The sequence below is a fragment of the Lemur catta genome, chromosome 7, assembly GCF_020740605.2.
Source record: "Lemur catta isolate mLemCat1 chromosome 7, mLemCat1.pri, whole genome shotgun sequence".
Taxonomy (NCBI): Eukaryota; Metazoa; Chordata; class Mammalia; order Primates; family Lemuridae; genus Lemur; species Lemur catta.
In genome coordinates, this window is record NC_059134.1 from 106,151,434 (window position 1) to 106,165,767 (window position 14,334).

At 65.8% G+C, this 14,334-nt stretch overlaps 1 protein-coding gene across 1 annotated transcript; it reads left to right on the forward strand.

Annotated features, from left to right (window-relative positions):
- The first annotated feature begins 1,431 nt into the window (after nucleotides 1-1,431).
- MRPL23 (mitochondrial ribosomal protein L23) lies at nucleotides 1,432-9,400 on the forward strand. The gene is made up of 5 exons (XM_045558443.1): nucleotides 1,432-1,525; nucleotides 3,988-4,110; nucleotides 4,964-5,046; nucleotides 5,710-5,783; nucleotides 9,149-9,400. Exons 1-5 carry the CDS (start codon nucleotides 1,509-1,511, stop codon nucleotides 9,311-9,313), a joined length of 462 nt encoding a protein of 153 aa, XP_045414399.1. The 5' UTR covers nucleotides 1,432-1,508; the 3' UTR covers nucleotides 9,314-9,400.
- Nucleotides 9,401-14,334: the final 4,934 nt, after the last annotated feature.

Consider the following 14,334-nt stretch of genomic DNA (forward strand, 5'->3'; position numbering starts at 1 on the left):
GCGCCCTGCTTCCCTGGGCCCTGCCGGTTGCTTCTTGCTGGGCGCCCCCCCAGCCCTCCCTGCTCTGAAGAACACGTAAGGCCCAGGGTGCAGAGAGGAACCAGCGGTCTGGGGACAGGGGTGGCCCAGGCCAGTGGCAGAGACAGGAAGCTGAGAGAGGGGCTGGGGCGGGGAGGGAGGGAGGCCGCTGCCCTGTCCTCTCTGAGGGGCAGCGGGAGCTCGGGGTCAGCACAGCAGCCAGCCAGAGCGGGGAGAGTGGCCCCAGCCGGCCCTGAGGCCCCTGCCGCCCGCAGCGAGGGCGGTGCCAGAGGCTGGAGGGGCCCAGCGGGGGCGGGGGTGGACCTCTGGGCCTGGGGAGCCCGGTGGCCTCGGAGGTGTGGCTGGGGAGGGGAGCAGCCAGGTGGAGACAGGGGCCTCAGACCCGGGACAGCCGCCGTCCTTGCCCAGCTCCAGTCCCCGCCCAGGGCCGCCCGCAGCTGCAAGGCTGGGGATGCGGGCCAGGCTGTGACCGCGTTGTCACGGGCTCGAGGACCTGGGCGGGACCCAGACACAAAGTGCGGGTGGGGCGGAGGTGGGCTGCTGCTGCGGGAGGCGTTTGGGACTTGGGGGAGGGGCCGCGGGGTGGGCGGTGGCGTGAGCGGGAGTGCGGAGCGGGCCCTTGCGACCGGGTTGCAGCGTTTCGGGGGCGGGGCGTGAGCGGCGGGAGCAGGGTGCGGGAACGAGGGGAGGGCGGGTGCCCTGCTTGGGGGCTGGGAGTGCAGAGTGTGGGGCTTCGCAGGGCGGGGCGGGAGGCGGGGTGTGGAGTGGGGCGGGGCTGCGGGTGCGGGGCGCCAGGTGTGCAGGTGCGGGCTGCGGGTGCGGGGCGCCAGGTGTGCAGGTGCGGGCGGCGGGGCGGGGCGCCAGGTGTGCAGGTGCGGGCTGCGGGTGCGGGGCGCCAGGTGTGCAGGTGCGGGCGGCGGGTGCGGGGCGCCAGGTGTGCAGGTGCGGGCGGCGGTGCGGGGCGCCAGGTGTGCAGGTGCGGGCGGCGGGTGCGGGGCGCCAGGTGTGCAGGTGCGGGCGGCGGGGCGGGGCCCCAGGTGTGCAGGTGCGGGCGGTGGTGCGGGGCGCCAGGTGTGCAGGTGCGGGCGGCTGTGCGGGGCGCCAGGTGTGCAGGTGCGGGCGGCGGGTGCGGGACGCCAGGTGTGCAGGTGCGGGCGGCTGTGCGGGGCGCCAGGTGTGCAGGTGCGGGCGGCGGGTGCGGGGCGCCAGGTGTGCAGGTGCGGGCGGCTGTGCGGGGCGCCAGGTGTGCAGGTGCGGGCGGCGGGTGCGGGACGCCAGGTGTGCAGGTGCGGCGGCGGGGCGGGGTCGGGGTGGGGGTGCGGGCGGCGGTGCGGGGCGCCAGGTGTGCGGTGCGGGCGGCGGTGCGGGCGCGGCCTCCGGAAGCGAGGGGGCGCTGTGCCAGCCGGCGGCCGTGCGGGACGCGCGCGCTGCTCCTTCCGCCGTGCGCGCTCCGGAAGGGCGTCGCCGCTATGGCGCGGAACGTGTTGTGAGTAGGGGTCGCCGCCCCGCCGCCGGGTGCCCCGAGTATCACAAGCAGACGGCCCCACACGGGGGGTGGGCCGGGTTCACGCTCAGCGCTCGGGCAGCCCTGGGGGTGGGGCCCTGGGCGGGCTCGCTGGGCGAGGGTCCCCGTCGGGTCCTCGGGCGACGTGCGGACCCGGCTTTGGTTGTCACCGTGGGACGCTGCCGGCGTCCGGTTCCCCCGGGGCCCGGTCCTGCCCGACTTCTCGCCCAGAGTTTAAGCAGGAAACTGCGTGTTTCTGGGTGAAGGAATGGTTCGGCCAATGAGTGGAGGGATGTTGCTTCCTCGTGGGTTTGGGGGACAGTAATACGTGTTCGCACGTGACGGTGGAGACTGTGGCCCGAGGGGCCGGTGTGGCCTGGGCCCCTGCCCACGGCTGGACAGAGGAGAGAGGGCCGGGGGTGTCCCTGGTGGCCGTGGCTCCCTCAGTAGACAGACGCCTGGGTGGGTGCGGGAGCCGGGGCCAGGTGCAGGCCGGGCAGGGCCAGGCCCACTCACGTGCTCCCCCGATTGCCAAGGCGGCTTTGGAGGGAGAGCTGATGGGACTTGCCGTGGATGGGATGCGGCAGGGGTGGGGGCGCAGCAGAGGGTGGGATCCCGGGTGAGTCACCCGCAGGGCTGTGGGGAGACAGGCAGTGGCAGCCAGCCAGGTTTCTGTGTTTGAGGAGGAAGGAGAAATTACGAGTCCACTTGAGAGATGTCAGGTTTGAGGTGCTTATGAGATGCCGGGGGCAGCGGTCAGGGAGGCTCACTGGGGAGCTGGGCCTGGCGGGCGTGCACCACTCCAGGGGCACGGGGGTCTCAGGCGGCTGGAGAGGCCGGGAGTGTGCGTCCTGGGGCTCAGGGAGAAGCTGTCAGCCTTCTGGGTTGTTCCAGATCTGCAGGCCTTGGGCCACAGATGGCCTGGGGATGGGGCCTGGTGTCAGCGTGGGGCGAACCCGGCATGGACTGGGAGCCTGGCACCCTCCCACCGCAGGCTGCTCACTGGGCCTTCCTCAGGCAGCCTCTGCCCCAGGCCCCCAGCCACGTGCGCCCCTCAGGCCCAAACCTGGAGGTTTGAAGATTGAGGGGTCTGCGATCCGCTGCTCCCCCTTTTTCACTGTTATGGAATGTGTCCCCAAACCTTGTCTCCCCATCCGCAGTGCTACAGTTGTTCACCAGGGGGAATGTGTGAACCCCTGGGTGGCCGCGGGTTGGCCTGAACGTGTGGGTGAAACGAGGCAGGCCCCTGTTCCCATGGGGCCTCTGGGCAGGCAGGCCTCCCACTCTTGGGGGCCCCCATTTCCTTCTCCACCTCCCTGCAGCCTGCTCCCTGAGGTATGGAGAGGTCAAGGCCAGACCCAGAAGGTTCTGTGGGCTGGTGGCTCCTCCACGATGGAGAGGCTCTTAGCAGTCCAGCGAGCACGGGCTGCACTGTGGGCACCCGGCCTCCCGGAGCCCCACAGCTTCCGGCCCTGGGGCTCGGCCCTGTCGCCCACCCTTGTCCCTTCAGAAGCAGTCACCCGGTCCTCCAGCCCTTGCACTCCCCTCACCTTCCTTGGACTGAGGTCAGGGCTAGCGTGGAGCGCACCTTGAGCCCCTCTCCCACGGTGCTGGGCACACCCCAAAACCAAGGGCATGTGCAGCGCCTTCGATTGGCACCAGAGACCCCCACACACAGCCCCTGTGTCTGTGCCCACCTCCACCGAGACCTGCCCGCGGGCTCCCACGTACGGCTCCCCATCCCTGAGGCCAGCGGGGCTCTGCTGGACCAGAGGGGGACGCTCGAGACCCCTAGGTGGAGACTCTGCTTGACTGTCACCCTGCTGCCAGCTCAACGTAGTGCTAGTCCAGACGGTCGTGTCCCCACACCTCCAAAGCTGATTTCTGGCTTTGAGGGTTTGGGGTGGGGATGTGGTATGATAGCTGTAGTTGGTAAACCGAGTCACAGATAATCTAAAGCACCAACTTTGGAAGCCCAAGCCACGGTAGCCTGTATTCTCCATCCTTGGGGACCTCCCACCCGCAGGGAGGGTGTAGAACTGGCCTTTCTGTCCCTGTGCTGTGGCAGTCCTTTCTGGCCCCGCCTCACCTGAGCCTCAGGGGAGTGGGCAGGCCTGTGCCATGTGGGGTCCGCTCCCCTGGGAGGGATTGGTGGCCTCAACATGTGTCTTTGAGCCTTGCTGCCAGTCTGTCTGGGGGGAACGCTCCCCGACGGCCTATTTCTTGACTTGTTCGTTGGCCCTTCCAGAGCCTGGCCCTGGGGGTCAACAGCCCACGCTCCCCTGCGTTGACACTAGGGACCAGGGCACTGGCTGCCCACCCTGGGCAGACCCACGCCGTCTGTGGGGACCTCTGTGTCCTTGGGGTGGTGACCTGCAGGGTCAGCCTCTCTGGGACTGCCGTGTCCTGAGTGTGTGACGTGGACCCGAATCTCTCCTGGGCAGGTACCCTCTGTACCAGCTGGGCGGCCCACAGCTGCGGGTGTTCCGAACCAACTTCTTCATTCAGCTGGTGCGGCCTGGCACGGCCCAGCCCGAAGACACCGTGCAGTTCCGGATCCCCATGGAGTAAGTCCAGAAGGAGTTCCGGCTGGGGGGCGCCACGGGGCTCTGGGTCCTGGTGTGTTACCTGACTCAGCTTACAAGTTGGGGTTCTTCCCGCTGTGAGGTCACCTCAGGCAGCTCTGCCCAGGGAGCACTGATGGCTCCTGGCGTGTGCAGAGCCCTGGCGAGGGCAGGTGTGCGCGTGGCGGGCGGCCTGCACTTGCTCACCTGGGAGAGTGGAATCAAGAGCCCGAGGCTGGGCCTTGCTCCCCTGCTCGGTCGTTTGCCGAATCCTTGCCCAGCCCTCTTCCCGGAGAGGGTCCCAGAAGGCTGGTTGGAGTGTGCTGTGGTTCCCAGAGCTGCTCACAGTGGCTTCGGGGGTGTTAGTCCTCGAGGTCCTTGCCTTGGACTGCCAGGTGCAGTGTGCCTGTCACCTTCAGGGAGACGCACAGTGCCATGACCAAAATTGGGGTGCTGCTCTGAAGTCGGGATCACAGGTCCCCAGCTCAGGATTAAGGTGGGACGGTCCTGGACCAAGGTGGCGGCAGCATTTGCCGTTGTGGAAACTGAGGCTTGGCTCTGTACAGCCTTTGCAGATGGGGCAGGGCACACCTAGAACCCGAGTCTACCATGACCCTGAAGTGTCTGCAGAAAAGGAACGTGGCCTTGACCCAGCGAGTCCTCGGTGATCCTCCGCCAACGGTGCTGGCCTTTCTGGGGTCCACCTGGCCCCACCCAGTGCATCGGACAGGGGTGCACCTCCCCACCCTGTGCTGCAGCCTCTGTCCGGGGCCTCCCTTCCGGCAGCGGTGCGCCTGGCGAGGTGCTCTTCATTGTAGCCTGGTTCAGGCCCCTCTTCTTTCTCCTTTGCCTCCAGGATGACCAGGGTGGACCTCAAGAACTATCTCGAGAGCATTTACAACGTGCCTGTGGCTGCCGTGCGGACGCGTGTGCAGCACGGTGAGTGGCCACAGGGGCTGCTGCCCGTGCCCCGTGCGTGGGCCCCTGCCCGGACTCACACCCACGCGGCCACGCCGCACAGCCACTCGATGGGGGTCTCGCTCTGACTCTGCACGTGGGGAAAGTGAGGCACAGGGACATGGGTGACTTGCTAGGGTCACACAGTGCTTACATTGTAGAACTGGCAGCAGAACTCGGGTTGGCTGGCCCCAGGTGGGCTCTGGGCACTGCCCCCACAGCCTGTCACATGTCCACTTCCCCGTCAGCCGTCCGCGTGGGGTCCCGCTGCAGGGCTGGGCAGCAGGGTGCTCTGTCTGTCCCTAAACCTCTTTCTCGCTCCCCTGCTGGTGCCCGAGTTCCACACTGTGAGCCTGCCGTGCCAGGCCGCTTGAGTGCAGCGCCCACTTCCCCCCACAAACGGCCTCTGTGAGTTTTTTAAGACGCATTTGTGTTTCTAACAGAGCAAAGAGGTTCCTCTCGGAGGCTGTAACTGGTTAATTTGAAAGAGTCACGGTCAGTGTTTGCCGTGCCCTAATCTGTGGAGTACTAACTACTCCCGCGTTTTGCCTGTTTCTAGAAAGTGGTTCCTGGACTAATTGGACTGAATGTTTTATGCTGAGAGCTGGCAGTGAAGGTTTTTCTTTTTTTACCCCCTTCCAACAGGCTGTAGCAGGAAAAGGGATCACAGAAATGTCAGGATAAAGAAGCCAGATTACAAGGTCGCCTACGTGCAGCTGGTGAGTGAGCGCGGCCAGAACAGGCTGGGGCCTCTGAGGGGCCCCGCACAGCCGTGTCCTTGAAGGGGGTGTTTGTGCCGCTGCGCTGGGGCCCGGGGAGGCTCGGGAGGCAGGATCCCAGAGCTCACAGCGCGGGGGCAGGCCCCTCACAAGGTCAGGCCCGGCCATGGGCCTCGGGGGTGTCAGCAGAGCAGAGGCAGCCATTTCATGATTCTGAAGTTAGAATGCGCTCTGGACGAAGGCAGTCCCACCCCGGGCCTGGTGGGTTTTGACTCCGACACAAACTGGAATGTTGGACCCTTGAAGGCCACCTGCCTCTGGAGAGCCTGTCCTTGGACGGGTGCCAGGCTTGGAGGGGCAGAAGCTGTGCAAGGGGGGCCTGGGTCCCAGAGCCCAGGCAGGTTTGGGGTGTCCGGGGGTCCAGCCTGAGTTCTGTCCCCCTGCTCTGCGGGCCGGCACACCCCAGGCTCCCCAGGGTTCACCTCTGCCAGGCTGGTGTGTGAGCCTGTGCTTCCCAGAGATTCTGGCCAGGGACTCTGGGGAGGAAGGGTCCCCTGCACCCCACGCCGCCTGGCCTGTGCAACCTGGGCTGGTCTGAGCGAGACCCCCACATTCAGAGCCTCCCTTGGGCTCTTCACCGTGCGTCCGGGGTGAACGGGATGTGCTTTCTTTCTGGACAGAGAAGTCTAGTAGGTAGCGCCCTGCGGACTGCGTCCCCATGCTCCTTCTCCAGGCAGAATCCCTCTGACCTTGGGCAGCGGCCCGGAATGGCATCACCTTTGTGGGACTCTTCCCGGGAGAGCTCCCTCGGCAGGGTCCGTTAACTGGCCCCAAGTTTGAAAGCCAGGCCGGGGTGAGGGGTCCTGCAGTTCCTTCAGTTTGGCGTAAACAGCCCCTGGAGGCGGGAGCCCGCGGCGACACCGCTAGATGGCAGTGGTGCTATTGGGAAAACACCTCCCAGGCCCCTGCCTGTGTGGGGAGTTAGGAGGCAGTTGGTTAGGAGACCAAGTTAGCATGTCAGCTTTTCTGAAAAACAGTCACATTTGTTGTTCTAAACAGGGGCCCCCGTAATTATTTGGCCTAATATTTGCTGTGCATAAAATCAGCCAATCCAGGTGGAGCGAGCAGCCGTTGGCCTTAGCCTCTGTGTGCCGGGTGTTAAATCGGCCCATCTGTCTTTGTCGTGGCATGCAGGTCCACGTCCCATGTGCAGGCATTCGCCGCGACTCACTTCAGAGGCGAGCTACGGTTACAAGTGGCTTTTGAGTCATCTGAGCCCTCACATTTTTGCCCGGGCCCCTCCTCACTCGTGAAAACTGAACTCAGCAGCTCTTAGGTCTGGCGTCTGCAGCTGCCACCCGGCTCGTCTGTCTTCCTCTGGGAAGTCCCGGCGGCCAGAGAGCGGCAGGGCAGCTGGGAGCCCAGGGCCCCTTGGGCATGCTTCCTCCACTCTAAAATTGAAATTTGTAACGGGTGCCCCCCTTCTGAGCCCTCGCGATCTTTGCACTGCCTGGAAACCGGCTGTGGCGCTCGGTCCCTGTCCCCCACAAGGGACCCCGGGGACTAACAGCAGCTCCCGCTCTGCCTCATATCCGCTGAGACCCCCTCTGCAGAGCGTGTCCCTTTGGGGCCTGCTCTGGGGTGTCTAACCGCAGCCAGCGTGGAGGGTCGACCAGAAAGATTAAATTATTGACTTTATTTCGAGGTAGCTGCTGTGGAAAGGCCTGGGCCCTCGTGGTGGGACTCGCACACTTTTCCTCTGACAACCTGGTAAACATGTCCTTGGCCTCAGTTCCCCACACAACAAAAAGGGCATTGACTGCCTGCCCCGGGCGTCTGTTCTCACGGGGCGCGTTTGAGTGAAGGGCGCACATGGCTGCGAGGGCCGCTCGCGGCTGGCGGGGCACGTTCCTCCCCAGTCAGGCTCCTGGGCTTCCTGGAGTCGGCGCTTTTTCATTTTTCTCATGACGTCCCCTTCCTGCTCTGCCCGTCAGCTGCTGCTTCCTCTCTGGAAGGAGCGAGGGCTTCACTTTTTAAAGTACGAGGTGAATTCTCTGGAAAAGCGGAGTCCCTGGGAAACCATGCACGGCACCCACAAGCGGCTTCTGCCTCCTGGGAGAGACGACAGTTCCTCTCAAACCGTTGTAAACCGCTGTCTTTGGGTTTGTGTTTTAAAATGTCGTTTTGGGTTCCTCCTGTCTCAGAAAGCTAGCAGAATCACCTTGACATGTTAAACATAAATCCGCTATTCTGGGCAATCAGCCCTGCATATAAACTGTTGCCCTTTGGTATTTTTACAAAGGGAAAAAAAAGCGTGGAGCCCTGTAAGCTAATTCTCCTGTGGGCCGGCCCCCCACGCAGGCACTGCCCTCCTCGCCCGCCCGCTCGCCCTGTGACGGGTCCGTAAACCTCCCCTCCCCGGTGTGGTCTGCAGACCGTTTCGGGCCACGCTTGGCTGCCTGCCCACGTCCAGATTCCTTACAGAGTGAGGGTCTGTGAGGGCCGGGAGCAGCTCCCGATCTGGCTTATCAGGGTTTTCCAGACTCGGACGCCGTCCCGAGTCCCCCTTCACCTGTCTGGAGACAGAAGGGTGCGGCTCGGGGGACGGGCCACCCTCCCGGCCCTCCTCCCACCACCTCGTTAGCAGATTAAACTGGCACCTCACGTTGGCCTCCGTCCCCAAAGCACAGGATTCCCTCCTCCCCGACAGGGTCAGTCTGGTGCCCAGACCCGCGCCGATACTGACACATTTTGAACTTTCAGTGAAAGACGTAAAACCAGTTAATTTGCAAAGCCGGACTTGATTTATAGACTGCTACATATGTACATTTCTTTGTACGTTATATACATTTTATTTGCCAAGCTCTGAGCTGGGAGGAGGGGGGTAGCCTTTAATGTGGGCAAAGGCCTTTAGGTATTTGGGATGGAAAAGCTTTCGTGCGGCAGCAGACGCCGTTTGTGTCGTTTTCTCTGCGCCTTGTTCCTGCCCCCCAGTCTGACCGGGCCGCCCCGCTCTGGTGAATGGGCGCTTTGCTGGGCTGCTTTTAATGAGCCCAGGGCTGGTGCAGACTCCACACCGCAGAGAGACAATGCCTCTGAAAAGGGGCATTGTCCCAGGGCGGTGGCCTCCCGCTGCGAGATAAAAGCTGGAGGCTGGTGGTGGCCAGGACGTGTTTATCTTCCAGGCAGGGACACTGCTCTGGGGATGCTGCCTCAAGGACGGAGGGTCGAGGATGGAGGGTCAGGAGCTGATCTCTGAGCTGCTGACCCGGGCGCAGAGTGGGAGGTGCCGTCCCAGAGTGCGTGAGCCTCCGGCAGCCGGGGGTGCCCACGCTGTCCGCTGGAGCCTGTCCTCTCTCCCCCAGGCCCACGGACAGACCTTCACGTTCCCAGACCTGTTTCCTGAGAAAGAGCAGAGCCCTGAGGCTGGCTCCCTTGACGAAGCCCAGAGCAAGTTCATGGCGGACGAGCGGCAGAGGCAGAGCAGCGACCCCCGGCGTGGTGGCGTCCCCGACTGGTTCGGCCTGTGACGGGGCAGCAAGCAGGGACACGCGCCCCAGGCAGGGCGGCTCGAGCGGCCTGACAGCCCGAATAAAAGTCCTGCTGTGGGAGAAGAACCAGAGCTTTGTTTCCTGCTGTTCTCGGCCTCCCTGACGGCCCCCGGCTCAGCTCTCCCCGGAGCTGCGGCCGCCCGGCCCTGGGGGGGCTGGGTCTCACGGTGCAGGCAGCAGGGCTTGGTGGCCTTGGGCTGAGGTGGCCCTTGCTGGGGGTGCAGGCTTCGCGCGAGCCGGGAGCTCCGTTCTGGTTGAGGAGAGACGCACCAGGGAGAAGCTCGGGAGGCGATTCTGAGCTTCCACACTTGGCGCTGGCGCTCAGAGGCGCTGGCGGGCGCGGGAAGGTTAGCGTGGGTGCGGAGGGGCGGCGGGCCGAGGGGGCACGGCCCGGCTGAGGGGCTGGGGAGGGATCCAGGGAAGTGGTGTCTCAGGAGGGCCCCAGCGTGGAGGGCGGGAAGCCCGCATGGCTCGGTGTGTGTCCCGTGCGCAGTGTCCTCGGCGCCTGCAGCCCCGCGTCTCCCGAGGACTGCGCAGAAGCCACCGCCATCCTGTGGGGGCGGCTGGGCCGCGTCTTACCACGAGGCTGGGGCAGCCCCCACGCCTGAGCTGCAAATGTAGTTTCATTTTTGGTTTTATGATATTTTTACATCGAATCCAGAGGGCTTCTGGCCCTTCCTCCCAGAACCTCTCCATGAAGGTGGGGTCCAGAGAGCCCCCACCCCAGCCTGACCTCCACGCGGTCCGGCGGGCTCCATGTGTGCTCAACCCCCCCTCGGTTTGGGTGCTTTCTACAGACAACAGAGGGGCCCCTCGGCGCTGGGTGCCGGCAGCTCTGACTTCGGAAGTTTGGCAGTAGAGCCAGGGCCAGGGTGTGGTGTGGGATCCTCACTGTCCCGCCGGGCCACACCGAGCAGGACCGGGGGTCTGGTGGGGAGCCCCCAGCACAGTCCTGGTGCACACAGGCGGCTTTGGTAGCCGTGGAAACCTGAGCACAAGCCCCGAGTGTGGGTGTGTCTGACCAGTTTTCTGTCCCCAGCCAGGGCTGGGAAGTGGGGACCGTGGATCACACCCCCATGTGCTGCCCCCCAGTTCACAGGAGCCCGGGGGCTGCCGTCCCAGTGGCATCTCGTCCTCAGGGTGGACGCCAGGCTGAGCCCGGCCCCGGCCTCCGGACAGGAGCTCCCCGGGCCCCTGTGGCTGTGGGAGGACACGGGGGCCGAGGTGGGACTGGGCGGGGCTGGGCGGGCTGCTCGGAGCAGAGAGGCCCCAGTCCGTGTCTCGGTGAAGGCCCTGCGGGGCCAAGCGTGTCCGGCTGAGCCCGGAAGGGCGGGAGGTGTCTGTGTGGCGGAGCCCCCGTGCCGTCTGCCCTGGGGACACCGAGGGGCCCATGAAGCAGAGGGGAGCGGGGCTGGGCTGCGAGGAGGAGGAGGAGGCCTGGATGCCGGCGCAGGCGTGGGGCTGGGGGCTGCCCTGAGGTGCTGTGCCCAGGCTGCCCCAGGAGCACGTGGAGGCGGAGCTCGGCCACTGGCGGTTCCACAGGCGGAACCGGGGCAGGGGCTCCCACCGTGTGTGTCCGCAGGTTTCCTGCTGAGCAGTGGGGTGGCCCAGGGATTCGGGAAGCAGAGAGGATGGGGACATGCGCCTCGGGAGCCTCCGGCCACCCCGTTCTGCAGCGTCGACCTGCCGTGGCCTGAGCAAGAGTCCTGGGTTGTCCCCCTGCCGGGGTGGCCTCCGAGGGCCTTTTGGGAGAAGGAAAGGAGCCGGCTCTGCCGCCCGCCCCCACGCGGAGCAGGCAGGAGGGGACACCTCTCGAGAGGTGAAGGCCCGGGCAAGCCCCACCCTTCAGTGTTGATTTAGAGGGATGGGAGGTCAGGAAGCAGGGCCGGAGAGACGGAGTCGGCCTGTTTTCCGGAGAGAAGTGATTCATGGGGCCCGGAGCCCCGAGGACCCTAACTCATGCAGGGGAGGAGGGATCCACCCTTCATCTGGGACCCCTGACCGGAGGAGGCACATCCATCACAGCCGCCACCCCCACTCCAGCCGCCCGGCCTCCAGACCCGCTTCCCGCCCAGCCCCCGCCTGCGCAGACCCTGTGGGCGGCGCCTGCAGCAAGCTGGGCTTGGCCGGGGTGTCGAGGGCCCGTTGCCCTCGGCAGGTGTGTGTGGACATGGTCTCCCCCCCCAGACTTTGCGGGCTCCCCTTTGCATCCTCTGTCCTGTGGGCGACCCGCTGACCCCAGAAAGGGGCTGGCGGAGGGCAGAGCCCCTAGTGGTGCAGGGCCCGGGCCGGCCGTGCGGAGACAAGCACAGAGTGGACCCAGCAGGACGCAGAGCTGCTGCTTCCTGGCAGGGGGGGCGGGCAGGGGGGGCTTGAGAGAGGAGTTCTCAGCTCCCCAAAGGTGCAAATTCACAGGCGACCCTCAGTCTGAGGCGGAATGGGCACCAGACTGAAGCCTGCGGGGTCTGTAGGAGCCTTGTGTGCGTCGCTTACCCTGGTCACGCCGGGGTTCCCCGCAACCCCCACCCACCCCCACACCCCCACACCCCCCCACCGGGAGGAACACAGGACAGCCCAGGGTAGGCAGCCCTGCTCTGGGTGGGAGGGGTGGACAGGAGGGGCCCACAGGAAGGGCCGCGGGGTGGGTGGGGTTCAGGGGTTTAGGAAGGCTGCCCCACCCCCGCCTAGGCGGCTCAGAGCCCTGAGAAGGGGCAGCTGGGTGGCCTGTCCCTCCCATGGTCATTGCTGCCCCAAGGCTCAGGGCAGGAGAGGCCCCCAGCCTTGGCAGGTGTGGGCCCCACTGTAGCACCCTGTGTCCCTGACACATGGGGCCAGAGAGGGGCTCCTGGGATCCCCCAAGTGCCTGGCAAGATACACAGCCTTTGCTGCAGAGGGAACTGTGCCTGGACAGCCTGGCGCCGGGCTGGGACCCGAGACAGCCCAGGTAGAGGGGCTTCGCCCGTCAGCTCCCTGAACACCCCATTGCTCGCAGACGTCTCCTGCTGGAGTGGGGAGCACCCTGTGGACAGCACTGCCCTGACCCCATCCTGTGTGTTCACTTGTTGCCACGCAGGGGTCTGCTGGCTTTGCAGGAGGGGACGCGAGGTCCAGGCAGCACCACATTGCGCTGTGGGAAGAGGCAGGGCCGCAGGGCTCTGCTTGGAGCCGCATGCCCCGTTTCTGTCTGGGTTACGGCGTCAGCAAGCCCGGCCGGTGGCCTACGGGGTTGCACCCCAGACCCCTGGCAGCTCCTGGTGACAGCTGAGCTGCCTGAATGGTGTGGGGCCTCCTCTGGCCGCCGTCCTTCTGTGGGCATCTGGCTTTTCCCTTTCAGCACCGGCAGCCCTGTCCCTGGGTGGCTATGCCTGCAGTGCACGGTGGTCCCACCGCCAAAGGCGTCACTGCTAAGGCGATGGCCACAGGTGACCAGCCCGGGAGCTGGTGCCGAGAGAGGCCCTGCTGGGCCTGGCCCCGTGGGTACCTCCTGAAGCCCCCATCCCACCCCACCCGGGTGAGTCCTGGGCCCTCTGCAGCCTGAGCCCAAAGCCACATGGAGGTCGTCCACTGTGCTGGGGCTCCCTGTCTGTGGCGTGTGTCCTCCGCAGGGGACTCCAGGCCAGGACACAGTGGTTCCTCCCGAACTGGTCCTCTCAGAGGGGAGGCTGAGAAATTAGGCTCCCTGGTGGGGCCTTCTGGAGTAACTGAGATCTCGGGGCTCCTCTCCCCCGACTCACGTCCACGTGATTCCAAACTGCATCAGCTGCGCGAGCCAGGGGTGCGCAGACGGCCTGTGGACGCCACAGCGGGAGAGCCGGGCTGCCGGGCTATTCCGGAGAGCTGGACAGTGGCGCCAGGCTTTTTCTGGGCGGTCCCGGCACCCTGCGCGTGGCTGCTCGCTGGCACTGCCAGGGTGACCGAGCCCCTACCTCGCGAGCGTCGGGCAGGGCAGCGCGGGCCATGGGGTGTTCTCGTCTGACATTTAAACAGCTTTATTGAGTTGTTGTCCACACACCGCACCATCCGCCTGTTTCAAGTGTGCGGTTCCGCGGCTCACGGAGTGTTCCCAGAGCCGGGTGTCTGAAATAAGGGATTGGGGCACACTGTCCTCAACCCAGGAAGCAGCCCTGCACCCCCGAGCTGTGCTTCCCCAGTCCCGGCAGCCGGCTGCGTTCTGTCGCCACGGACCCGCGGCTTCTGGACATCTTGTGGAGGTGGAACCGCACGGTTTGTTGCGTTGTGGCCGGCCTGTCCCTGCGCAGTCCTCCCGGCCCAGCCACGTCAGCCTGGGCCCATCTCGTCCCTTCTCGCGGCCGCATGCTGTGGCGCTGTGTGGACAGGCCCGGGTGTCAGCCGCCAGTGGGCACTGGGGTGGCGTCTGGGCTGCTGTGACATGGGGTGCACGTTCCCTGGGGTTGGGGTGCTCTCTGCCTGCGGCACCAGCGTGCCGCTACTCTGGCCACCCCACCAGGGAAGGCGTTTCAGTCCCTCAAGTCCCTGAAGGTGGCAGAGGGACGGGCCACCTCCTGGGAGAGATGGTCTGTGTGAGGCACGGGGGGCTGGAGGAAGGTGCCGTGCCGAGCAGCCGGAGTGCCGAGCAGCTGGAAGCTGGGGAGAGGAGCGGACGGGGCCCAGGCTGCTCTGCACACCCTGGGGCTCGGCTGGGCCGGGCCTCGGGTTGGGGTCGGGGAGCCTCTGCTTCAGTGAGGTGGCGTGGGGGGCCCTATGGACGGAGGTGCCCGGCCCCAGGGCCTCAGCGCGGCTCCTCCTTCCCCCAGTGTCCCCTCCCTGCCTCAGCCACCACTCCCTGCTCCCCACCCTCGGCCGCCAGCACAGCACACTGGGGGCTTTGTTCCCCTGTTCCCCGCGCAGCCACAGGGCCTGGCCCCATCCCCCGCCACAGTGCCATGACTATAAGTTCCTTCAGGGCAAAGAATTATTCTCTTTTAGCACGTTCCCACCGCTCCGGCTTCAGGACGCTCTCCCCAGTGGGTAGTGTGCTT

Coding starts and splice junctions, on each gene's coding strand:
- MRPL23 (XM_045558443.1), top strand. Junction 4,111..4,963: donor CAGTTCCGGATCCCCATGGA/GTAAGTCCAGAA, acceptor CTTTGCCTCCAG/GATGACCAGGGTGGACCTCA. Junction 5,047..5,709: donor GCGGACGCGTGTGCAGCACG/GTGAGTGGCCAC, acceptor CCCTTCCAACAG/GCTGTAGCAGGAAAAGGGAT.